The sequence below is a fragment of the Vulpes vulpes genome, chromosome 7 (assembly GCF_048418805.1).
Source record: "Vulpes vulpes isolate BD-2025 chromosome 7, VulVul3, whole genome shotgun sequence".
Classification (NCBI taxonomy): domain Eukaryota; kingdom Metazoa; phylum Chordata; class Mammalia; order Carnivora; family Canidae; genus Vulpes; species Vulpes vulpes.
The window spans coordinates 91,141,795-91,169,773 of NC_132786.1; the positions used below are offsets into that span (position 1 = coordinate 91,141,795).

At 32.4% G+C, this 27,979-nt stretch overlaps 1 protein-coding gene across 14 annotated transcripts in view; it reads left to right on the plus strand.

Moving 5' to 3' along the window:
* Positions 1-27,979, plus strand: part of PHF14 (PHD finger protein 14) — a 230,488-nt gene that overhangs the window by 135,100 nt on the left and 67,409 nt on the right. For 2 of the 14 annotated variants that reach the window (XR_012002675.1, XR_003235791.2), the window contains exon 18: positions 24,588-25,748. The exons of 11 other annotated variants lie outside the window; for them this stretch is intronic. Coding sequence is in view for 1 of the 3 variants with exons in the window: in XM_026003846.2 (XP_025859631.2) it covers positions 24,588-24,600 (13 nt within the window). In the remaining 2 variants the exon portion in view is untranslated. Of the gene's footprint in view, positions 1-24,587; positions 27,978-27,979 lie in introns of those variants that run through there. One more of the 14 variants, XM_026003846.2, reaches the window with a different exon arrangement.

The window sequence follows — 27,979 nt, forward strand, 5'->3', positions numbered from 1 at the left end:
ACAGTTTTTCTTTCTGTGCATTTTTATTTGTAATGTTTCTCTCAGACAAATAGTTTTTACCCCACAGCTAATCTTACTTTTTGCTAACTTCCAGGTATTGCCCTGAGTTTCTGGCCTCCAAAATATTTTAGTGCTATTCCTATTTTAATGCTGTGTTGCTTAGCTTTTGCTGCTTTTTTTTTTTTTTTTTTTTAAGATTTCTTTATTTAATTGAGACAAAGAATGCAAACAGGGGGAGGGGCAGAGGGAGAAAATCCCAAGCAGAGTGCAGAGCTCAAGGTATGGCTTGATCCCATGACCCTAAGATCATGACCTAAGCTAAAACCGAGATTTGGTTGCCCAACACAAGGAGCCACCTAGGCACCCCACTTTTAGTTTTTTTTTTTTTGAAGTATAATTAACATGTAGTGTTATGTTAGTTTCAGGTATGCAATCTAATGATTTAACAATTCTATAAATTACTCAGAGCTTATCATGGTAAGTGTACTGTTAATTTTTATCTATGTCACTTATCTTCCCACCCACTTCCCCTCTGGCAACCATCAGTTCTCTATAGTTAAGAGTCTGCTTTCGTGTTTTCTCTTTTTTTCCCTTGTTTATCAATTGTTTTCTTTCTTAAATTCCATGTATGAGTGAAATCATATGGTATTTATCTGACTTATTTCACTTATCACAGTACCCTCTAGGTCCATCCATGTTGTTGAAAATGGCAAGATCTCATTCCTTTTCATGGCTAATATTCATTCATTCATATTCATACACACATGCACCACATCTTTACCCATTCATCTGTCAATACACAATTTACTTGGCTTGCTTCCATAGCTTGTCCACTGTAAATAATGCTGCAGTAAAAGTAGGGGTGCATATATCTTTTCAAATTGCTGTTTTTGTTTTCTTTGGGTAAATACCCAGTAGTGGAATTACTGTATCATACAGTAATTCTGTTTTTAATTTTTTGTGGACCTCCGTATTGTTTTTCTACAGTGTTTGCACCAATTTGCATTCCCACCAATGGTGCATCAGGGTTCCTTTTTCTCCACATCCTTGCCAGCACTTATTATTTCTTGTCTTTTTTATTTTAGCTATTTTGACTAGTGTGAGATGATATTTAATTGTTTTGATTTGCATTTCCCTGATGATGTGTGATGTTCAGCATCTTTTCATGTGTTTGTTGGCTGTTTGTATGTCTTCTTTGGAAAAATGGTCCTCTTCCCATTTTTTTATGAGATTGTTTAGTTCTTTGGTGTTAAGTTGTATAAGTTCTTTATATATTTTAGATATTTACCCCTTTTCTGATATATTATTTGCAAATATCTTCTCCTAGCCCAGAGTTTACTTTATGCTTTTGTTGATGGTTTCCTTCCCTGTACAAAAGCTTTTTATTTTGGTGCACTCCTAATAGTTTAATTTTGTTTTTGTTTCTCTTCCCTGAGGAGACACATCTAGAAAAATGTTGCTAAGGCTGATGTAAAAGAAATTGCTGCCTGTGTTTTCTTTTAGGAATTTTATGGTCTCAGGTATCACATGTAGGTCTTTAATCCACTTTGAGTTTATTTTTGTGCATAGTGTAAGGAAATGGTTCATTTTTGTTTGTTTGTTTGTTTGTTTTGTATACAGTTGTCCCATTGTCCCAGCACCATTTGTTGAAAAGACTATCTTTTCTCCATTTTAATCCTTACCTCCTGTAGTTTAATTGACTAGTTACACTTGGGTTTATATCTGGATTCTATTTTGTTTCATTGATCTATGTGTCCCATTTTTGGACCAGTACCATACTGTTTTGATTACTACACCTCTGGAATATAACCTGTTCTTTGGAATTGTGATACTTAAGCTTTGTTTTTCTTTTTTAGGATTGCTTTGGCTCATTGGGGTCTTTTGTGGTTCCATAGTTCTATACAAATTTTAGGATTGTTTGTTCTAGTTCTATGAAAAATATTTTTGGCATTTTGATAGTGTTTCCATTAAATCTGTAGATTGCTTTGGGTAGATTGCTTATGGACATTTTTAACAGTATTGGTTCTTCTAATCCATGGGCATGGAATATCTCTATTTGTGTTGTCTTCAATTTCTTTCATGAAGGTTTTATAGTTTTCAGAGTATACCTCCTTAGTTAAGTTTATTCCTATATATTTTATTATTTTTGGTCAATTGTAAATGGGATTGTTTTCTTAATTTCTTTATCCGCTAATTCATTATTAGTGTAAAGAAATGCAACTGATAATTATTTGTTATTGCAAAGATGTGGAATTGATATATTAATATTTTATGCTGTGACTTTACTGAAATTATTTATGAGTACTGGTAGTTTTTTGGGAGAGTTTTTAGGGTTTTCTATATATGGGATTATATCATTTGCAGGGATCCCTGGGTGGCGCAGCAGTTTAGCGCCTGCCTTTGGCCCAGGGCGCGATTCTCCCCTTATCTTTAATGTTGTTGCCTCTTAGTGATTTTTCATCCACTGACTCCCACCCTGCTCCTTGGCCTTACATTCTCACTTGCCCATGATGTATTCAGAGTTGAGCTGCATCTCTCTCCCACTGTAAAATCCTATTGCAGTGATCACACATCTATTGCGATGGTCCTAAATAACTTATACCTTACCATCTTTAACGAGTGTGATAGTTTTTTTTTTTTTTAGAAAAGATATATAAAAATGAATCTTGAAAGGTGAAGATATTATCCCATTTTAGTCCTTCAACTTGATATTTTTTAACATTGGATATTTTAAAAAGAAGCCTACTAGATTTACGTGAAGAGCCAAATTTTATTAAGTTTTGGCATTTTTCTACATTTTGGGAGACAGTATTATGTAAATGATTAGTTTGAGGATTTATAACCACTCTGCTGGGTTTGAAGCCTGTTTTGTTTTTGTTAACTCTGTCCTTATCTTTCCTGTGGCTTAGTTTCCTTATCTAGAAAATTGAAATACTTAATAGTACCAACCCCTCAGGCTATTGGAAGATTAAATGCCATAAATGCTAGTATAGGGGTTGGCTCAGTTGTTAGAGTTGTAAATGCTATATATGCAAACAACTGTAATAAAACACATAATATGTACCAGGTACCATATACATTTAATCATTTCATCCTTATCCTGTGAGCTAAAGAGTATTATTATCCCCATTGAATTGATGAGGAAACTAAGCCATAGAGAACTCAAGTTTCCAAAAGTTGCAAAGCTTAGAAAGCTTAGAAAGTAATGGAGCTGATATTCAGATTCAGGCAGTCTGTCTAGAGTCTGTGCTGTGAATCCTATATAGTCTCAGTATAATTTACGTTTCAGCTCCCTGGTTGGATAACATACCATTGATAAATGACTTTGTTGCAGGCTAAATGATAGCAGTACTTTCAAGATGATTCGATGTTGTGTTTATAGTTTTCATGATATTCTCTGCGACTTCAGTGCTATAATCTTTATTCTTCTAACCATGCTATTAGAGTTTCTTTGATATTGAAAAGATTTATTGAAATGTACTTTTTCCTTTTTAACTTTAGGTATTACTGAATTGCTCTTTATTTATATTTTCTATTGAATGACGATCATAGCACTAATAATGGATCTGACCATTGAAGATGTTTATCTCTGGGATATATGTTTTTAAGTAAATATACTTTATCCTTTTGGGGAGGCAAAATTATATTTTTTCAGATAATTTTAAGAAATATTAATATCTAAAAGGCATATCAGTATATGTTTACATAATATTTATGTTGTATATATACATATAAAATGTATTAAATACCTTTAATACCAGATATATTAATTGAAGTTTCTGTTTGCGAAAATATGAGATGCCATCTATATTTTTACTTTTTGATCATTAGTAATTTTGTGTTCATCTATTTACTAAATGCTTTTGAAGTCCCTCTGTCTTATCTTAAAGAACAGCATACATCATTGTCCTAATTGTAGATTAAAGAAATTTCTGAATATGCCAGGACAATGATGTGAAATTTTAGAGAGGTGTGAGTATTAATATTAACCACTAGTTGTTCAAAAAAAAAAAAAAAGAAGAAAAAGAAAAAAAATCACAAGCATAGTATATTTGCATGTTGTGAATTATATTTGTAGAACAGATATATGTCACATATAGTCAGCCTCTTGATTATAATCTGAGGGTGGGTTGTTCAGAGAGGAGAGGTCATGTAAATGAATGGAATAATACAAGATAATAGACAAAGATTACAGTCCTTTGAAATTTAGTAAGCTTAGCTAATAAGATATTATGATTTTAGAATCTTCAAAAAATAAATGTTAATTTGTTCATTAACTGAGATTTTTTTTTTAATTTTTTTATTTATGATAGTCACACACACACACACACACACACACACACACACACACACACACAGAGAGACATAGGCAGAGGGAGAAGCAGGCTCCATGCACCGGGAGCCTGACGTGGCGTTCGATCCTGGGTCTCCAGGATCGTGCCCTGGGCCAAAGGCAGGCGCCAAACTGCTGCACCACCTAGGGATCCCATTAACTGAGAATTTGATTCATACATCAGCATGCATGAAGACTTAAATCTCAGAAATACAAAACCTCAGAATTACATAACCGTGGGAAATCTTGCTCAGATATAAAAGTGTGTGTGTGTGTGTGTGTGTGTGTGTGTGTGTCTGTGCATGTATATTTTAGTTAACACTGTGGTATCTGAACAGAAATGATTTTACATTTCTGTTTTATGATTAAGGATTGAGAAGAGAAGCTATCAGTTTTTTCTCCTCATTTCATCATATTCACACATTCTAGATATAGTATGTATCATTAGTAGTATAACTTTAATATTCAAATTAATATTGTTGACATATATGAAGAGACTGTTAATAAGGAAAATGAGGATGATAATTTTTCTACTTATTAAAGGAAGAAATCTCTTTCTTTTCTTTTCTTTTTTTTTTGGCAGTGGTAGTGCATTGAATTTTTAATAGACTCAAAAAGTGAGTCTCACTTGAAAACTTAATTAAGTAACCAGCCAGGAAAAAATGGTAAGGAGGGCTTCGAACTAAAATTGAGAGGTTGAAATATTAAGTAAGGCTTTGCCAGCAAGAGCCAGTGGCACCATGAGGAATGAAGATAACTTCTTTGGAAACTAGTTATCTCATTTATAAAACGAACAGCATCCTAGACTGACTTGAGAATCTTCTTTAATTTTCATTCTAGGATTTTATAATAGTATAGCAATGAAAAAAAGTCAGAAATGAAAGTTATTATTTAGGTGTATGGAATTACGAAAAGTTTATAGCATAAAACATTCACCAACAGTACTATTTTAATTGTATTATAAGCCCATAATATTTTTCTAATTTTAAATTGGGTTATACATTTTATAGATCATAGCCTACCAAAATATGTGAGTTAATTATAAGGTGGTCGCTTTATATTTTTTTACTAATTGAGACATAAGTTTGTGAGGAATGGTTTATAGTAGAAAATGTTTTCCTTTTAACCTGAAACAGTTTTGTCTTCTTTATAATTCTCTAAAACAAAATATAAGTTGAGCTTTTAAATTGGCTGAAGTATATTTGTACATAAAAATGACATGTTGGGCAGCCCCGGTGGCGCAGCGGTTTAGCGCCACCTGCAGCCCAGGGTGTGATCCTGGAGATCCAGGATCGAGTCCCACGTCAGGCTCCCTGCATGGAGCCTGCTTTTCCCTCTGCCTATTTCTCTGCCTCTCTCTCTCTGTCTCTCATGAATAGATAAATACAGTCTTTAAAAAAAAAAAAAGACATGTTATCTAAGTAAGTACTTATCGCAGGTTTCATATTTACTCTTCCTTTGTATATCCTAATTGTTTTATGTGTATGATATATAGTTTCCTTTCATTTTAAGATTTTTTTCTCTTAATTCTTAATTCATTTTAATCCTTTTTGTGAAACAGTTTCAAGGAGCAATTATACTTATCTTCAACTAGCATGATTTTAGATTATCAATTTCTGAATTAGCTCTTCCTATTATAATGCGCTTAGTAGAATTTAAAGCTAAATATAGTATTCCTTTATATAGCAAGCTCCCATTTCGAAGGAGTTTCCTCCAATTCTGGTTTCCCTTTCTAGAATGATCTCAGATATTATTAAGAAAATACATAATCAAGAATTAAGTTGACATTGTGAGATGACTTTCACCACTGCACATAAACAGCATAGTTATTCTAAATCTCCGTATCACTTTCAGCCAGATAACCACTAAAATCACTGCAGTGTGCTTTCCTGAAAATGCCATAATCCTTCAAATGCCACATTAAACCGAGAGAGAAAACCATCAGTAGTGCCTGCACAGTTACGTAGAAGGATGAGCCATGAACCAAGTGAAAAGATGTTCTGGAAGAACAGTAACCTTTCCCTTGATGTGTGCATTTCCCATTACATTTTTGACACAAAATGTTGCAAAATGATTTAATGGTGGCATTTTGTTTTGCTGACTCCTTTTTTTTCATTAAAAAAGAAACCAAAGTTAGGATAGAAATGTAGGGGAAGGGTGACCAAGCACTGAATTCTATTATAGAAGTCTCTTTTCAAAATACATAAAAAGATTTTAGGAGCATGGCTTTTCCTCCTTTATGTTGTATGTAAACTATGATATACAAATCAGTTATATCTGTAGAAGGATGGCTTGTTTGTTCTTTAAAGTTAATCCCTTTCTCCATTGTGCACTTACTCTTTTTTTCATCCTAGTAACCCTTAATCATCAATGGCCTGTCAATAAATCAGGAAAACTTTGTTAGTCAATGCGTATGTCTCACTTATTACATGTAACCAGAATATGTCCTTATTATTATCACTTTGTATGTATATTACTAGAGCTGCTTGTGTATGAATAGACTCTGGTCTAAAACATCAGTGCCTGTCTGGGAGTCTGGGTGATTCAGTTGGTTAAACATCTGACTGTTCGTCTCTGCTAGGGTCATGTTCTCAGCGTCGGTCTACACCAGCCCCACTTCTGGCTCCACACTAATTTGGAGTCTGCTTGAGATTCTCTCTCCCTTCCTTTCTGGTCCTACCCCCAGCTGCACATGCTCTGACTCTCTCTAAAATAAATAAATATACAATAATAAAAATAAAAGATCAATGTCTTTTAACTTTGAGAGGGCACGTTTCTAGTGGGAATTAAGTTACAAAGTTGTCCTACATAAAACTAGTACAAAGCTTATATGCATCTATGAAAACATGCCAAGAACGAGAAAGTAATTTAGCAATATACAGTTTGTAAGACTTTTGCAGCATTGGATTTTCAGTTTTAGTGTTGATATGGAGTGCTTGGGTATGGGTTCAGTCACACAATTATTAAAAAAAAAAAAACTTGAGAATGTAGTTGATACATGCACATTTCTTAGTATCTCAGGTTTTAAAAAATATGCATCAAATAGTGTTCTAACTAAACATTACTTTGATTCTCCTTACCCCTAGGATTATAGGAATATTTATAAAATGTGCAGTATCAATTAAAGGAGTGCAAATTTAATGTGAAATTACTCAGTATGCTGTCCGCTGTTTCCTTTTACCCAACTGGGTAACTGTTTCAGTAGATTTCATTGATCTCTCTGAGCTAAGTGTAGATTAGATGTAGTTTCCTAACAAATGTTAACTCTGCTGCTTTTTCGTAGAGTTAACATTGAGTTCAACAATTCTTTATCTTCATTTTATCTTATTTAATTTTTTGCCAATAACAGCAGTATCTAGATCAAAAGAACTAATCAGGAAAGTATGCAGGATGGATATGTATCCCCATGCTTTTAACTAAAAGTGATTGAAGGCCTTTGTTAGTGTTAAAATTCAGGTATGTCCTCCTGCTGAACAAGGACCTTTCTTTCTCTTCCTCCCTCTTCTCTCCTTTTCCCCTTATCTCCTTTCCACTCTCCTCCTCTCCCTCTTTCCCACACCTCTCCTATACTATCATGACCAGAAAGCCACAGAAATTTGTTATAGAAAAAGAATCTGTTTTCCCAAGAGTGTTACATAGTTATATATAGGATTACCCAGTGAGAGAATTGTCAAATGAGCAGTATCCAGTATAACTAATGGAGCTGTAAAAGGTTGGGTAGGTTTATACAAATAAGGAAGACCAGGAGCAAGGCATTCCATAAGAGAAGAGAATCTCTGTGACCATAGCCAGAAGATGGGAAGTTCTGTTATGTCAGTAGGTAGATTCAAACAAAGATCTATGGAGAATTATTTGACCTGAAACAGCACAATGTGTGGTGGTTTTCTTGAACTGTAGCATTATGTAAGATATACAAGGATGTTTTATATGACACTATTTTCAAACTATTACCATTTGCTAAAAATTTAATTATAAAATTTAATAACAGTTATAAAACCTAAAGTATAAAATATTCATGAAGAAAATGAATATACACATACACTATACATATACATATTCGTATACATACACACACACTGGGTGGCGGGCACTGAGGGGGGCACTTTATGGGATGAGCACTGGGTGTTATACTATACATTGACAAATTGAACTCCAATAAAAAAATATACAAAAAAAGAAAGAAAAAAGTACAACCAATAGTAAAACAAATGCTTTGGCATATACAGATAGCTTTTCATTTTAATAATTAATGGCATACTGGATTAGAACTTACCAGATTGATTTATTTTAATACCAAAGCAATATATGTTGTTTGTAACAATGTAAATAACAAATGTGTAGAAGAATGTTAATTTTCTCCTTACTCTAAACCCTGCTTCTTTTTTTTAAAAAAAAAGATTTTTATTTATTTATTCATGGGAGATACAGAGAGAAAGAGGCAGAGACACAGGCAGAGGGAGAAGCAGGCTCCATGCAGGGAGCCCGATGTGGGACTCTATCCTGGGTCTCCAGCGTCATGCCCTGGGCCGAAGGCAGTGCTAAACTGCTGAGCCACCCGGGCTGCCCTAAACCCCACTTCTTTGATGGAACATGTTAAGTTTCATATATAATCATCCATACTTCTTTCTTCTAAGTACAAACAAAATATTCAGGACCCAGTGGCTGACCTCCCTCCCTCCCTCTAACTTCTCTCTCCTTTTTACAGTTATAGTAGGCTTGACTCTGAAATCTACTTTTTTTTTTTTAACTTGAAAACATCGAAAGGACTTTTTTCAATAAAAATAAAACTAAACCAGTTTTTAAATAGCCACAAAATATAATGTGGATGTGCCATGATTTATTTTAATATTTCTCTATTGATGGAATTTTTTTGTTTGATTTCTATTCAAAGTGAGTTTACTAGACCAAAGAATATGTTTATTAAATATACAGTGTGTGCACTTTACAGTTTAATATACAATTAATTTCATTACCCAGTAGATGCGAATGTGTGAGAATATCATCACACAGATTTTTTAACAATCCAGTGGTTAGAAATTGGCATTTTGATTATATATTGTGACTACCTATGAGACTGGGGATTTATCACATATTGATTAGCCATTCACCATCTGGGTTTTCTCATCCATGTGGTGTCTTTCTATTTCCTGTGCCTCTTTTGTCTATTAGGTGTTTTCCTTACTTAAAAATGAGTTTATCACATATCTTTGTATTGCAACTTTGTGTAAGTTGCAAATACTTTCTTTCATTTTTTTGTATGTATGTGCTTTGTCTGCTAATGGTACTTTTGCCAAATCACAACTTTAATTTTTCTTTGTTGTAATATGTGTGTCTGAAAAAAACCCTAATCTGACATGTTATTATGAAATGGCCAGCTAATATACATTACTTAGGCAGGCACCACTTATTATTTGTCTTTGCCTTGTAAATGACCTATGTGGAATTTTGCTTCAAATATTTTAAAATATCTGCTGAAATACTGTGCTATTTAAGAATAATTTTTTCCTTTACGTTTTGGCAGTAGCCTAATATAAAAATGTTATTTTGTTTTACTAGAATGCCATATTCTTTTTTTTATTTAAAAACATAATTTATTAGCTTTCAGACTCTATTCTAAGTTAAAATAAATTTTATCTAACAAACTTTATTTACTAAATTTTATTTATTAAAACTAAATTTTAAAGCATGTTAAAGCTACTCGTTAATGTTCTAAACCTTTTGTGTAGTGTTTGGTATCTTAAGTTGAATGTATGTTTGGTGATTGATTCCTAAGGCAAAAATTATCATTTGTGTTGCATAAGTCACTGGTGAACATGAAATGCTAAATTTAATGGCCTTTTTAATTTTTAAGTACTCATTGCATTTGGTCTTATGTCAGCAAATAACATTAGTGACCAACCTTACTTCTTAAAACTTTTGGGTTTTATTATGCAGTATTTTATTCTAGTTCTCAATAGCAAAATAGTGGTTAAAATGCTTGAATTTTGGAGCCCAGTTATTTGGGTTCAAATCCTTCCCCCAATGCTTAATGAGTTATGACTTTGATTTGGTTTTATAATCTCTGTGCTTTAGTTTCCTCATTTGTAAACGGAATAACAATCATTTCTATCTCATATAATTACTATGACGATTAAATGAATAAAAATATATCATGATTATATACCTTCATCAACCCCCTCCTAGTCTGTTGCAGTAACAAGCACCTTCATTAGTTTGAATGTCTGTAGTTTATCTAGTTGTCTGAATGTATTTGTTTATGTTATACTTGTACTTGTCCAGCAACTTCTCATTTCTTGCAAGGTAAATCAAGTCTATACCATGACTTATAAGGTGCTCCGAAACTGACCTTAGTTCAATTTTTATCTTTATTACTGGATATTCACAGCAACAGATGACATCTATTCAAACCAGTGCAGGCTATTGCTCCCTATTAAAACTTGCCTGTTACTTTCATGCCATCTTTCTTTTACTTTATGTTGTATCCTTTTACCTAAGATGACCTCCCCTTTTTCTCTGGAATGCGGGTTTCTCACTTGTTTATATTTAGTCTGTATGTCTTGGTCAGTCCATGATTCTCAGTGAGTAAATAGTATATCTAAAAAATTAAAGCAAGGAAGTTTTAATAATCCCAATCCCAGACTCAGTGCTGATCACATAGTATGCCCTTTACACATCTGAGGAGAATAAGAACCTATAGATTTTAAATAAAGTGGCTCTTATTTAAGTTTTAAGAGCGATAGTCATCAAATGCTAGTGGGAACTTGGCTTAGTTATTTTATATATAAAACAGTGAAGCCTTATTTAGATTGAGATGGTAGTTTTTGTCATCAATTTTAATATAATTTGTGTAGTAATTCAGTTAATTTTTATTCATGGCTGTATTGTTCTATGAGTTAGGTATATGTTAAAATTCTTACATGAATTTTATTACTCTTAATATTCCTGTTGCATTTCTAATTTAGTACCTATTTCATTGAAATCGGAAGTATCTTTAATCTGAAAAACTGTTAGTTTTTGCTGATTTTAACTGCTTGGGTAATGTAGAGTCAGCTAAATTAAGTCTACCTGTACCTTAATCTAGTTTGGTCAGGATAGAGGAAATAAGACTACAATTTGATTTGTAATATGTAACTGGGCTTCCTTTTTACTCTGATCCTAAATTTAACAGATTGAGAACTTCTAATTTTGCTTCCTGGAGTAATTCCATAGCAATAGAAAACACTGTGCTGCGTTTTTTCTCTTTTTTTGAGATTTGTTTGTTTTGTTTTGTTGATATAGGTACTTTGATATAGTACTTTATTCTTTTATTTCACTCCAGTGATTGACTTCTAAGGATTGTTTACCTGTGCAGTTATTTTTTTCAGTGGCTCTTGCTGACATGAATTATACCTACCAGCAATCTATTTAACTTCCAGTACTTTTTATGTTGTAGCTTCATTAGTATATATGTGAATGTATAAGACTCTAACTTTGACTCTCTTTTCTGGTATCAGGTGAGCATTTTAAATATGTAAAAATAAAATCCAACTATGAATAATTTAGGAAAATCGTGATGATTTCCAGAACCTAACTGGAGGTGAGAAGAAAAAATAAAATAACATGTACGTCTTTAAACTAACATAAAGATTATAAATCACCCAGAATTATTTGTAGGATATAATTTTATAAGCTTTAACTTCTGGTAGAATACTGCTTACTTCCTTCAGTGTAAAATTTAACTTTATAAGATTGTCATTATTATCAACTTTATAAGGAAATTTTTAAAAAAGATTTATTTATTTATTGATTCAGAGAGAGAGAGACAGAGACAGAGACACATGTCCAGAGGGAGGAGCAGGCTCCCTGCAGGGAGCCTGACATGGGACTCTATCCAGGGTCTCCAGGATCACACCCCAGGCTGCAGGCAGCGCTAAACCGCTGTGCCACCGGGGCTGCCCCTAGAAGGAAATTTTTTTATTGGCCACACACATACATGCATATGTAAAAATAGCCTATTTCCTAACATGTATTAGTTGCAGATTGTCAAATACCAAACACTAACAACTGATGAATAACATAATATTTTTTATTTTCTGGCATTTAAAAAATATCTTTTATAAGTTAAGTATGTTTCATATACTTATTATATACTGTTTCATTTTAAGGGGAAAAATCAATTCTTTTACTGCTTTGTGTTAATTACATAATATTCTTACATTTCATCATAATAATCTTTCTCCTCAGAATATGTCAAAAAATTTACTCAAAGAATAAAAGCTATATAAAAGTACATTTCATTGTAGGAAAATGATCTGCCTCAAAACACCCAAATTACAAAAAAAGCAGCTTTAACAATGGTATATCTGAGGTAAATGATGCAAATCAGGATAACAAAAGTATTAGGTATCTTTTATAAATTACAACAGAATTACATAGGAATGAAGAAGCCTATTTTTGAACATAAGTATATGCCACTAAATTGTTAAATATAGATAGCTAGACTTTGGAAGGGAATAAAAATGAGCATGTGTTTTTATTTATTTATTTTTTTACTATGGTAGGATTGTGAGTAATACAGTAAAAACTTTTTACAAAATGTTATGTGTAAGTTAATTACATGAATTTAATATTTAAATACAACCGTATTTGACACACATACAAAAAGACTAAACATAAAAAAAATGGGTATGATCAGACCTAACATTAACCTTTGCTCAGAAATGATCATTTCCTAGGGAAAAAATATTCAAATGAAATCAAATTCCTCCTCAAAAAAAGACACTAAAGATAGGATAAATAAATTTTTATACACATAATTTTAGTTAGCTAAGGAACAAAATACTAAGAGTGAAAGGATGCTTATTGAGGTATAAACAATTTATTGATTCGTATATAAGTATATATATTTTGGCATACCTGATCATTATAAATTAGGCCCCCAGTATTGTCTGGCATTGCTTCCATGTTTTCCTAGTCAACTTGAACATTCATTGCTGACAGCATCTATTTCCATTCTCCTTATGAACCTAACCTCATCTTAATACCTCTTCTTTCTTCATGGTTAAACAGTGACCTCATCTCCTGCTTCACATAGAAAACAGAACCCATCAGACAGAATTGCACAAACTTTCTGATATGTAACCTATAGCTTACCTATAAGTGTATAGATATCCATAGGCATCTCATCTATCACCCTTAGTCTCTCCTCTTTTAATAGCAGTACACCTAGACAAGGTGGTCCTTTTTCCTTTTGAAGGTACTATTTCTACCAGTGCCCTGGATCTCATTCTCCTCAACTCAGATGATTTCCTACTCCTATATCTTCAACTTGTTCTTCTCCATTGATTACTTTCTTCAGCTCTCAAAACATGGCATTCTCCTATGTATTCTATCTCTCTGGGTAGGCCTTTTGTAGACTTCTCTCACTCTGCCTTCCCTGCTCATATTAGTGTTCCTTAACATTCTGTCCAGTATCCTTTTATCATTCTTCACATTCTCTGGTGATTTCATCTTTGACGTATCTTCAGTTTTCCGATTAATACTGAATTCCCTGAAAATTTTTTTGTGTTCTTTTTTTTAATTGAATTATAGTTGACATACATACATACATACAGTGTGCATAGTACTGATTGAACAAGTCTATACATTATGCTATGCTCACCACAGGTGTAGCTACCATCTGACACCATACAATGCTATTATAGTATCATTCATTATATTCCCTCTGCTGTACCTTCTTTATCCCTGTGACTGATTTATTCCATAACTGAAGATTATGTCTTCTACTCCTCTTCACCCATTTCGCCCATCCCCCTACCACCCAACCTTTCTGTCAACCAACATGTTTTCCATGTTTAAGAGGTAGTTTCTGCCTTTTGTTTATTCATTTGTTTTGGTTTTTAGATTCCACATATAAGTGAAATCGTATGGTAATTGTCTTTCTCCGACTTATTTAACTTAGCAGAATACCCTCTTGGTTCAAATGTTGCAAATGGCAAGATTCCATACCTTTTTATGTCTTGAGTAATACTCCATTGTGTGTGTGTGTGTGTGTGTGTGTGTATACATATATATATATACACACACACACATATATATATATATATATACACACACACACCCATTCATCTATCAATGGACACTTGGATTGCTTCCATATCTTGACTGTTGTAAATAATGCTGCAGTAGACACGGGGTGCATATATCTTTTTGAATTAGTGTTTTCATTTTCTTTGGGTAAATCCCTACTAGTGGGATTACTGGATCATTTGGTATTTTCTATTTTTAATTTGGAATACTCAAAATTCTTAATTCTAGCCAGACTCTCCCTACTAGTATAGCCAGTCACATATCTGTCTCAGTCTGTACCGGCTATGTCTATGCCGTCATTTTGTATCTTCACTTCTACTGCCTCAGTTTTAGCCTTTGTCTGTCATGTGTGAACTTTTGCAGATAACTTTCTAAAATTCCCCCTTCCTTATAGCTTCTTTTTTCTCCAGTTAATGCATCCACAGCTTTCTTTCTGTATTACATACTTATGTCCTCTATTTGCTTAAGTACTTTAAGAGGATCTCCAGGAAACTGTCCAGACCCCTGTTGCTTATCCATGAGTGCCATGGAGAAGCTTTTCTGACATACTCTTTAAAAATTCCTCTGTACTTTCTTTCTGCCTCAAATTTTATTCCACATATTCTCTGCCCGATAAATTCCAACATACCTTTTAACACTTGCTTTAATTCTTTGTTTTGTTCATCTTTTTTGTTAATTTTTTATTTAACCCTCTCTCCTACTTTTCAAGCAAATATAGTCTCTTATTACATTAGGAGCTTATGCAGGCTTCTGTGATTTCATACTTGTCACCCTGTACTGAATGTCTCTTAGAGTCTTATACTTTTGTTCAATTGACCTTTTCATCAGACTATCATTTTAAATTTGGATTTTTCTCTTTAAAACCCTGCATTTTTGTGTGTGTGTTTTTAAAATGTTCTTGTAACCTTTATTCCTTTGAATGTATCCTTTTCTGAAAATTAACATATCTTTTCCAGAATTTCTTATCCCTCTCCAAGACCATACTTCTTTCATTTTTCCAAGTTGGTTATTATATTTAATTCTCTCCTAGAAACGAGTTACATAGCCTTTTAACCAAAGTTTTTATTTTTATTTTTTATTTTTAGAATTTTTTATTGTACCCTTACTTTAGTTCTTTGGTGAAAGAGAGAGGAAGAAATTTAGAAAAAAAGCAAGTGAATTACCTAGTTTCTTCAGTTTTCCTCTCATAGGTACTATATCAGTTGTTTAATTCCTCATAGTTTTCTTTGAACCTCGTCTAAATACTCTGGTTTCTTTAAAAGGTAAAATTCAGAACTCTGGAAATAATTTTTTTAAATGAGGTATTGTATGTATGTATGTATGTATGTATGTATTCCTAAAATATTTGGACCTAAGTTTGAGGAATGTATTATGGATAAAAGAAAGAATGGTTGAGCATTACCTTCTGACTGTACGATTAAAAATGTGACTGCATAATGTGACTAAGCATAAAATTGTTCATGCATTCTTTGTGTATATATATATTTTTTGTATAAAGATAATACACGAATCCAAGGATCCTAAGTATGGTTTAGTTCATAAATAGGCAACCATTTGAGCACTTTGAATTGACAGATTGAACTATATAAAAGTAGCTCTTTAAGTATGTTCTCTCCAAATAATAGCAAGTGGAGGAGGAATTCTGCTTTGAAAGAAACTGGTAGACATTCCCTGTAATTGCTCAGTAAATCAGATTGACACAGACAGCTGCACAAGGAAGATAGGCCTAGGAAAGACTAAATCAATGGGATTCAGTCACATCTAAGTGAAATTACATCAGTCAGTAACTTTCCTTTTAAGTGACTGAAATCTTCCAGACCCAAATTTCTCTTGTCAGGTACTCATTTATATCATTTACTAAGGAATTGAAAAATTGCCTAGATATATCAAGGACCTTGTTGTGACATGGCCTGTAAATGTAGATCTTTTTAAAAGGAAGGTTGAGTTTCATTTAGAACATTGAGCACACTGCCCAACGATTTCTTTGGCTATTCTTTTGAAGCTTTCATTTGTAAATAGACTATGAAATCTATTTTTTAATATACTTTTTAAAAATAAGATTCCCGTGTTTAGTCTCTTTTTTTTTTTCTAATCTGTCTCCTATTTATTAAGGATATTAAAATCCATTCATTTATTCATCCATCAAATTGTTATATGGAGGATATATAAGACACATAAGAATTTAGAGGATCCTGGAAATACTCCTCAAAGAATGACTGACTTTAACTCAACTGACTGACTTTAAGATAAATAGTTGGAAAAAATGGTGATACTAGTAACAGAAAGATGAGTGGCCATATTTATTATTGGATACAGATACAGTAGATGAATGGTGTTATAGGGGATATTGTGAGGTCTCTTTTTAGGAGTGTTAATTAGTTTACATTTTATTAATTAGAATACATTTTAAGTTATGGGGTTCTGAATATAGAGAGGAATCAAACTCTGGAAATAGATTTGGTAACTGTTACAGATTTATTCTATACAACTCAAGTGTCCAATCCTAACTTTACTACCTTTACTTTTAAGTAAATGACTGTGTCTCTAAATGGATACTGAAGGGCTAGTAGGAAACCGTGTTCTGTAAGAATGGAGGAATTGGAGGGAAAAAAGAGGGAGGTGGGGAAAGAACGGAGGAACTGAAAGAATTGGGTATAGGTATCCTTGGCTTAGTTGTGTCACAGGCTGAGTCCAGAGAAATTTAACTTCCATGTAGGATATCTCAAGATGAAGTAGTATGGTATTTTGTGGGGATTTTTAAAGATTTGTTTTACTGACCAAAATATCTCCATGTAAATAAAATTTATCTTTGAGTAGTTGCATGTCAAGTTTACCTTAAGTAAACTTATGAAATATTTGTAATTTGTCTCCTGCCCTCTTTATTATTATTATTAATTTAACTTTCTTTCTGTGCTTCTTTCTTTGTGTTTTCTTCATATTAGCTCTATTTGCTCTAATCGAAAGTTCTTTATCTTTAGGGTACATTCAACCACCTGACAGGAATAGTAAGCCACAGAATTTTGTTTTGGATATTCTAGGGCAGTGCCCCAAAATTTGTATTTATAACAAATTCCTAATTAATGCTGATTCTGATGGTTTGGGCATACTTCGAGAACTACTGCTTTATTCCAAAAGTCCTTTTAGCTGAAGCCGTAAGTTATATTTCTAAGCTTGTTAGGGATGCAAATCACCTTTGGGAAGAATTACCCCAAACAAATAAAAAGAAAAATCCCACTCTTGGAGAATCTGATTCTGTTAGATTCTTAATCTGTGGAGTAGAATTTAGGCATCTGTGGCTTTACAAAGCTTCACAGATACTAGCTACCTAATAGCACCTGTGCCAGTTCTCTCTTTGGCCCTTAGATTCACCCTTTCATTGTACTCAGTTCCAACTGTTGGGGAAAGATTTTAAATAAGCATTCATTCAGCAAATAATTATTTTGTGTTTCCTTGCACCAGATGCTGCTCTTAGTTCCAGAAATTCAGAGGTGACTAGGGGTGTCTGAGGAGCTCAGTCAGTTGAACATCCAACTCTTGATTTGTGAGATCAAACCCTGTGTCGGGCTCCATGCTGGGTGTGGAGCCTACTTGAGATTCTCTCTCTCTCTCAAAAAGAAAAAAAAAAAAACAGCGGTGAATAACATAGGCGTGATACCTCAGAGTTTAAATATTCCCTGCCTTTTTTGCATATGCTAACATATTCACTGATCCAAACCCAGATGAGTTGGTTTTTTTAAAGTCTTTATACTGGAGCTATGTTTATGTAGGGATCTCATAAGACCAGGAGCCTCATTCTCTCCTCATTGAAACTAATCTTTGACTTTAGAGCCTTTAAGGAGCGAATACAGTTCTCTTGGCCAAAATGGTATAAAAAGCATGTTTTATATGATTTCAATTCTTTCAGATTCATTGAGGTTTATTTTATGGCCTTAGAATATGATATGTCTGGTTCTATGTGCAATTGAAAAGATTGTGTATTCATCTCTTGTTGAATGGAATGTTCTATAAAAGTAGGTTGAGACGTTAAAGTAGTTTTATATTTATTTATTTTCTATGTACTTGTACTATTAATTACTAAGAGAAGAGTATTAAAGTCTCTGACTCTAATTGTAGAATTGTATGTATCTTTCAGTTTTATTAGTATTTGCTTCATACATTATTTCTTCTTAGTAAAATGACTCCTTTATCAATGTACTGCTCCTTTTAATCTCTGGTAACATTATTGTTCTGAAGCTTATTTCATCTAATGTTACTTTAGGCACTCCAATAAGCTTTTGATTTCTGTTCATGGTATATCTTTTACCCTTCTTTACTTTTAACTATCCATATCCTTATGCTTAAAAATAGCATCATGCTTATAATTAATATGAGATGCATATGTATCTCCATACTTGCATGCACACTCCGAAAGGCAGACTTTATTTAAAATGGATTGGATTTCTAGTAAACAGCATGTAGTTGGAACTTGATATTTTATCCAGTTTGACAATCTGTCTTTTACTGGGTTACATCATTTAGAGTTAATGTAATTATTGATATGGTTGAATTTAAATCTCCATCTTGGTATTTTTTGCTATTTATTTCAATTGTTCTTTGTTATTTTTTATTCTCTTTTTCTGCCTACTTTTGCATTGGATATTTTGTTATGATTCCATTCTATCTCCATTGTTGTCTTATTAATTTGACCCTGTTTTAAGAATTAATATTTACCCTAGCGTTTATAGTATGCATCCTTAATGTATCACGAACACTCTTCAAGTATTATTTTACTTCTTCACAATTAATGTAAGAATCTTAAAACACACCCTGAATGCCAGAGGCAATGGAGGCTAGTTCAATTCTCCTCTGAAAGCCTCCCTTCCCTTCAAATTCTCAAAGTCTAGGGTTAATCTCCTTGTCTCTAACTTAGAGACTGGTCCAATATCATACTGAATAAGAATCAATGAAGTGTGCACATTCTTAAATCTTAGCATGCTTATTTCTTCCTCTATTTCTATCCAGCATTCTTCTTTTTCATTTTTTTCTTATCCCTGAACTATCAGAAGTGTCTATTATATAAAATTGAAGACTTTAACATTTAAATTTAAAGGGAGGTGTGTGTGTGTGTGTGTGTGTGTGTGTATCTCTGTATATCTACTCAATTTACCTAAGCCTGTTTGAAAAATAAATCTATTAATTAAAGAAACTTAGGTACATGGAAACATATTTGAAATTCTGCTATTCATTATAAAAATATACATACAAAAAATTCAAAAATGAGAGGTTAAATTCCTTTAATCTTATATCATATTTCCTTTAATCTTATAGCATATAAGATTAAATCTTAGTATATTTACTTTTATTCATATAATTTTAATGATTTTGTTCTGGGACACCTGGGTGGCTCAGCAGTTAAGTATCAGCCTTTGGCTCAGGGATCGAGTCCTGCCTCAGGCTCCTTGCATGAAGCCTACTTCTCCCTCTGCCTATGTCTCTGCCTCTCTCTCTCTGTGTCTCTCATGAATAAATAAAATCTTTTAAAAAAATGATTTTGTTCTAAAAAAGTTTTAAATATAGCTGTGGTGTATTATTTGAAAACTACCAATATCAGAATACTTTGGGAATAATTTTCCATCATAGCATTTCTTGATATCCATTCCCACCCATTTTCATTCTTGTGGCTTCCTTGAGATCTTTCTCAATATCTGTTTCATTGTTCTCTACTCTGTTACTGTTTCATTCTTCTCTACTTAGCTGCTTCAGTGTTTTCTTTTGCCTTCTTTCTGTGTTTCTTACCTATGATTAGACCTCCGTGGATTCCACTCTGTTTGCTTTTGCTCTATTCATTTTTATTGCTAGTGTATAACTGCATTTTGTAGGTCTAATAAATTCAATTCCTCCAAAATTTGGGTCTTTTGCTTGCCTAATAAAATGGCTTAAACCTCAACTGTAGTCATTGTAGAAAGTCCACCAGTATCCTCCCTAATATTCAGAGTAGGCCATGTGTTCTCCTACTTCTTTATTCTCCACTAGACCCTGCTGTACTTTACATTTTTCTCCAAATGAATTATTCCAGGTCTGTCATGAACATTTACTGAACAAACTCAAGATAATAGAAATGTCTTATGGACACAGTAGTCTAAAATTTAAAATTGAATGCTTTATATCACTGCTCTTAGAAGTTACTTGGTCATCCCCACCACCAGGAATGTTGCCTCTTTGCCTTAGACCTGACTTTATAAAAAGCCATCATCAGTGATTCAAGTTAATCTCTTTGAACATAAAATGATTCTGTATTATACGTCATAAAGAGATTAGATCCTTAAGAGGAAATTAGAAAATAAACTTGGTCTGGTGAAGGAAACTTTACTTAGCTATTCTTTAAGAATGATTTTCTGCTAGCAAAAATTTGGGAAGAGATGCTTAATTTTTACAATATTCATATTTGGGTAATAAAAGTAACTCATCTACCACTGAAATTTTCTTATTAAGGTGATATTCTGATAAAATTTACATGAAAAAGAAAATGTTTACTGTTTATTTTTCTTTTATAATTAAGTTGATTTAATCAATTTTGTTAGATGTGTAGGATGGCTAATTTGCCTTACACATTCAATATTTAATTTGACATTCTTTGACTTTTAAATATATATTAATTAAAACATCTAACCTTTAACTTTGTATGATTCTATAAATATTTTTATGTTACATGTTATCAGTGTTTGAATTTTTAAATTTTATTTTTCTTTTTAAATTAAATATATTAAATACATTATAAACAAGTAATTTGTATTTAAAGAAAACAAAAGCCTGAACATGGTATATATTAATTACATAGTGAAGTGTGGTATTTCTGGAGTAAGCAATTTTAGAGTAGTAAACATCGTAATTTCAAGCATCTATAGCAGTGAAATATTTCTCATTCATTCATCTATTTTTCAGTAAAATTTGGTTTTGAAATTTTTTGCTTATTTTCCATTGCAATGTTTTAATATTTTAAGTTATGTAGAGGGGACTATCTATTATACATTCAGTTGTTTGGACTGGGACTCTAGCTACAGTTCTGCTTTTGGCTACATGAATGACTTTGAATTAAGTTACCTCTGAAGTCATTTTCTCATCCGTATAATAAAAGCATCAATCTTATTTTTTCTCAAATTTTGTAACTTTTGTAACTTGAAGAGATTTTAAAACAAACACTGTGCAGTCCTGACAAGGATCTCAAAACCTGTAATCCCACCATCCATCTGATACTTCAGTCATCTGCCCAGTATCACTACTAAGTGAAGGGAGATAGCTCTGCCAGAGAGAGGAGTGTGTAAGTAACCCATTTCCTCTTGAGGCAGGTCGGACCTTTGGCAATTTCTCTCCCCAGGTGAACTGACATGTCTCTCCTTAATAATTTCAGTCCTTGGAGTCATACAAAACAGGGATAATCCAAGTTCTATTATTAGAAACCAACTATATTTTCTGGTTTTTCTTTTTTTAATCAAACATCCTGTTTCATCTGTTCCTTCTATAACAAGGTTTTGATTTGTATTGGTTTTGCATTGTTTTGGACATATGAAATAAACAATATTAATGATATTAGAGATGAAATAAATCTGAAAATACCATTGGATATAAATTTTGGAGTTGATATATTTTTATATCTAGATAATAATGTATAAGAATCTCATATTTTTAACTTTTATAACTGAACCCTAGAAAAATGTTATTTTAGAGACTTTTGGACTGGGAATTTAGATAACACTAATGTTAGATGTTTATAATGTCCCAGACTCTATTCTTTGCTCTCTAAATTTATCATCTCATTCAAATGTTTTTACAACAATCTTATGAGGTATGCATATCTCCATTTTGGAAATTAGGTAACTGAGGTACAGAGATACCAAGCATTATGAAATAGAAATTGTTCCAATTATATATTGAAATTATATAGATTATGTATTAAAAAATAATTTTCCACATCCAGTAAATACTCTTATACCGTTTGATAAATCATATTAGTTTCTGAGATTTACAGAGTGCTTTTTATGGGCCAGTCAGTATGCTAGTGCTTTCAATATTTTATCTCATGTAATCCTCATAGCAATCCCAGGAAATAGATAACAGATTTTATTCTTATTTTATGGGTGAGTGAACTGAGAAGAATTACTTGTCCAAGATCATACAACTGAAAAGTGGTGGGTTTAGAGTTTGAGTCTAGGTAGTCTTGACTGTGTAGCTTATGTTCTAATCATTAGGTATACTTCCTCTCCAGACGACACTGCTTTAGCGTATTTGACTTTGTTGGGTCAGAAGAAGTAAATGCTTCTTGGCACGCAATTCCAACTATATAAGATACAGACTACTGGTACATACATTAAGGAAGCCCTTTGAAAATACTGCATACATTAAGGAAGCCCTTTGAAAATACTACATTCCTTTTTGTTACAGAATTTTTGTTACAGAATGTAAGCTTACTAGATACAGACAGAATAAATACAAAGCCACGACTTGATCTCTGATGTAAATGACCACATAGTCTTTTGTCCTAGGAAGACAGTAGCCAAAAAAGTCATACTGCTTATTCTGGCTTTAAGGGAAATTTGGAATATTCAGTGAAATTTTAGGATAGAGGAATATCAGCAATAGCTTTTACTTTTTTTCAAAGTTAGAGTGAAATTTAGAATTTTTATTGGGTTTAAAGCAGATTTCGATGTCTAATGTTTCTATGTTCAAATTCCTATCAGAAGTTAAATGCAGATATGTCTTTTGGATTGTCTGCTAGTCTCCATCATTTGTGCATGTAATTAAGATTTAATTACACTTCTGTGGTAAATGATGTGGTTGCTTCCTCTTGCATTATGCTTATGTAGTAGTTCTTAACTTGCAGTCAAAGCACTTCTCAGAATATCACATTCAGAATGTGCTTAAAGCTCTTCACTTAGAGACTGAAGCACTGAGAAAAGTTATTAGCACATGGCTATTCAGCAAGGGAATTCAGCTCTCCCTATTTCCTTGTTATTTAGCAAGGGAATTCAACTCTTTCTGTTTATTTCTCATATGTCGATAAGTACATTTCTCTGAAAGCTATGTTTCACATTATATTCTTATTTTTCTTGTGTACTTTTGTTTTGCTTTCTTTGGAAATATTCAGCTTGGCATGGTAGCTCTTCTCAATAGTGCTGTATTTGTCTGTGATTGTGCCACTTTTCACTTTCTTTTTCTCAATGGAACTTAGAAGCATTAAACACATCTTTCTAATAGTTAAATATTAAAATGAAATTTCTCTATGATGTATGATTACTTTGATAGTTTCACCTCATCTACATAGGCATAGATATCTGAAGGAAATAAACAAATTTCTGTTTTTATCACAAAAAAATGTTCTTCTAATCACTAAGCACCTAACATTTTTCCTCTGAAAATAAATGTATGAAGGTAGCAAATGAATACATGTTGCAAGTGAAATAAATACAAGAAACACTAGAAAGAGTTTTAAGAAATAAATGCACATGAGTGAGTTTTGAAAGTCTGGTTAAAATTAGTGCATTCATAATCTACCAGGTCTTTATAGTGAGGTATATTCTCTGCCATCATTGTTGCACAGTTCACTAAAATTGCTAGTTTGGGATATACTTTTTACAATTGTAACCAAACAATTCCTTAACAAAGGAAGGCAATGTAGGCACAGAGGCTAAGAATCATTTGAAAATTTCCTCCCTGAGACTCTGTAAGTTGAGCAGGACCAGCGTTGTAACATAGGTGTACTTGTTTTCAGCACAGTTGCATTCAGTATGCCTTTAGCATAGTTTCTCAGGCATTATTAAATTTCCATAGTTGAAGAAAAAACAGCAAACTGCTATTTTTTGAAACATTTATTGATGAAATACATGTTTGCTTATATAAATATAAACTCAACATTTTTATATTTTATTTTTTGTTTTAGTTAAGATAGATTTATTTTGACAACTAAAACTAATAGTAACAATAATAATAATACAAGAGGAGGCAACTTAATGTTTTAAAGGATAAAATGATTCCATTTTAACCATTAACCTATACAAGATCATGGCATTTAGGTTTAGGGTATCTATCTCTTTGGATCAAATCATGTTATTTGAATCTACTGTGGTATTGTTAGTATGTTTCATAAGACATAGTACAGAGCTGCTATGATCTTTAAATGTTAATGTTCTTTTCTTATCACTTTACTGTGTAGATACCCTTCATGAGACCCAACTCTGCCACAGCTCATCCTCGGAGGCAATCCTGGAAACCTCTTTTATAAGTGTGATTTTAAAAATGTGGATAACACTCTCAATAGAGTACATAAAGTAAAGGAGAACAGCTATCTTGTCCTTCCCATAAGCTTATCACTTCAAAAAGTTGCCTTTGCTTGTCAGGTTTGGATAGAATGTAATTGATTGGTTTGTTGCTTGGACTGACAAGGCAGTTAATTTGCCTGGGTGGATTTTTTTCTATTTTTTCTTCTACTTTTTTTTCCTTGCACTAATCAGAAACACTTGATATGTGCATTGTTGAAAAATAGTAGGTGATGTCTTGTGAGAATTGTCCTATTAAGTAATGTCTTTCCCTCATGCTTCTTTGGCAAATGATGATATACAGTGTTTGGACTTACTGAAGAGTTATGGAAGCCTGTGGGACTTAAATGCAATGTGCTACTCACTGTTGTTGTTGAACAATACCAGTAACAAACAAGAAAGACAATGCATTCCACTAGTCTGCTATTTTATTTCATCCAACTTAATACATATATTCATATGTGAAATGTTACATTGGGAAACAAATATAGACTCTTATATTAAAGGTTATTTCTATTTATAATATTCAGCAAAAATGAAAGACTTGTGAAGCATATGCCATTCCAGTTTTGGCTCATTACTCCTAGTGTGAAAGCACTAATATTATTAGCATGAAACTTTTACGACTTGAGATTTTAAGCTCATTAGTAAAATATATGTGTTGATCTCTAGATATTTTTTTAGTAATACTCAAATTTATTCAGTCTTTATTGAGTTAAATGAACTTTCTGTGTTCAGTAATTTTTGGTGACCTTAAATATGAGGTTATGAAATAAGGAGGGAAATACAAAACTTAATGACTATACCACCTGCCAGCCGAAAGATCTTCATCAACATCTGTATTTTTCCAGAGATTTGCAGAATTAAAATTTGATCTTCAAGTTTTAATGATCCCGTTTTAAATCAACGACAGAAATATGTTGAATATTCCATCACTTCATCTTGAACTGACTTAGAAGAAACTCTTGGCTGAAATTGAAATGTACATATACATGTAATTGTTAACATGTCTCTTGGAATATCCTGACTTATAAATGTGGTTTGGACATCTTTTTCAGGTATAGTGGCATTGAAAATAGTTTAAACTTTAGGAGTAGAGTAGGCAACGTTATATATAGATAATCAAAGGCAAGTGTAAGTATAAAGTTACTGTATGCTAGTAATCTATAGTTACAGTTAGGAACCATATTATTGGATAAGATGTTTAATAACAGTAATATGTATATAAAATATGTATAAACTGAGATTATTAACTTATCAAAAAATCTTTTAACATTGGAGGAAAAATATTAATAGCCTGTAGCCAAACCATTAGGATTTTTTTTTTTTTTGAAATAAGGAAGGACTCATTATCTCAACCTAAGCTTAAGAAAAAGTCAGTAATTATTACTATTGCTTAATTGCAGCTGATTATGAGAAAAATGACAGATTGCCATTTACTTAAATGAATATGCTAATGTTCCTGGTTCTCCTTTGATATATGGTGAGAAATTACTAGTGGTCATTTTATTTTAAATTTTTTGAGAAATCATTAAGCTTTGTGGTTTTGGTGTCACTTTTAATAAAAAACTTTTCTACTCTGGTTCTAATTAGAAGGCTACATTATCCTTCTTCTCTATCTTACAATCTTTAGTGGTAGATTTGCTATTCCATATTTGGTGCTAGCCTAAAATCTTTGTCAAACATCATAAATATAAATCATAGTTCATAAGATCATTGGTCCTGCAATTGTATTCAGAGTAAGAAGACTTTTAAAGGGAGGAGAATGAAATATTTTCTCCTAATAATCTCCTAAGTGCTCTCATATTTCTATAGTATAGAGTTCTTTTCCATAATTGGTCCAATTGCTGTTCAAAGGAGATAGTAATGTGTCCTTAAATACGCACTAAAAAAAAAAAAAAAAGAAAATACGCACTAAATGATGCATATTTCACAGATGTGTAAAATGGACATGACAGGTAAATGATGGCTATTTCTCATATAGTAGGGAAAGGAAAAATACACTAAAATATCAGGAAGGAAATGAAAAGATTCAAAATACAAGAAAAATGACATAGTAGTATATATGGCGGTTCTCAAATATAGTGCATCAGAATCTTAGGAAGGATTTGTTAAAACATAGATTGCTATGCTATTCCACCTCCTTATTGTCCTCTTCCTCACCTTACTCCCTCCTCCTCTGTCTTCCTACAGTTTCTGATTCAATAGGTCTAGGATGAGGCTTGAAAATTTGCATTTTTAACAGGTTCCTAAGTGATACTGCTGGCCAGGGACCACTACTTTGAGAACCATTTGTATATAATTGTTTTTAAAAGAATCATCGTGTTGTGATTGACATTGATTGATTGAAGATGGAGTTAATGTCTTAAAAGAGCCCTTAAATTTTCAAATACTTGTCTAGATAAGGTTGTAGGAATTACATCTACAACACTTACAATTTCTTTATTTTTATGAATTCACTTAAATAATTTTTTACTTTTTAGTTTCTAATTCTGATTTTACGGGGACATCACTATTTTAGATAACAGAAATTAATCAGAGAATATAGACTTTGTCCATAATTCACTAATAATTCCTTTGTTAAAAAAGAGGTGGGAAATTAGGGTTATGTTTGAACATAAAAAGGTTAGCCTTAACCTTTATCCATCTTAGGTTTAGAAATGATATTTATGTATCAATTATATACCAATATCATTTTTTTATTATTTGATGTTTATCTGATTTTACATTTATGGCATTAAAAATAGATTACTGACAAATAACAATCATTTCCTTGTTTTTATATCCTATCACTTGAGACTACTCTTTTTAAACAATATTCCTTAATTGACAAAACTTACCACTATTTTACTTGATTCACAATATGGTAATATTTTATGAATATTTCACCAAAATCTATTTAAGGAATATAGAAGGACTTTCTACAGCAGAGTAGAATGAAATGTTTAATTTTTTTTTTTTTTTCTAAAATTGTTTTCGACAACTGAAGCTTGTTTAAGAGACTCAGCTTTAGGGTTGCATGCATATGAAGATAGAGTTTTCCTACCTATCTGGGTCAGCACTTTGTAAATTTACATAATATTAAGGATTGTGATTAAAAATATTTCTGAGATGGACATGGTTTGCAAGTACTTTTCTTTATTAAAACATAGGCCTCTTTCTCCCAGTGCTCACTCTAAGACTTTCTGCAGGCCTGCTGATAAGATTCACTGCTGTTCAGGTGCATAAGATGTAATGAAATTGGATGTTCATGCTGGGCTTTGTAAATAAAATGAGATTGACCCCCAGC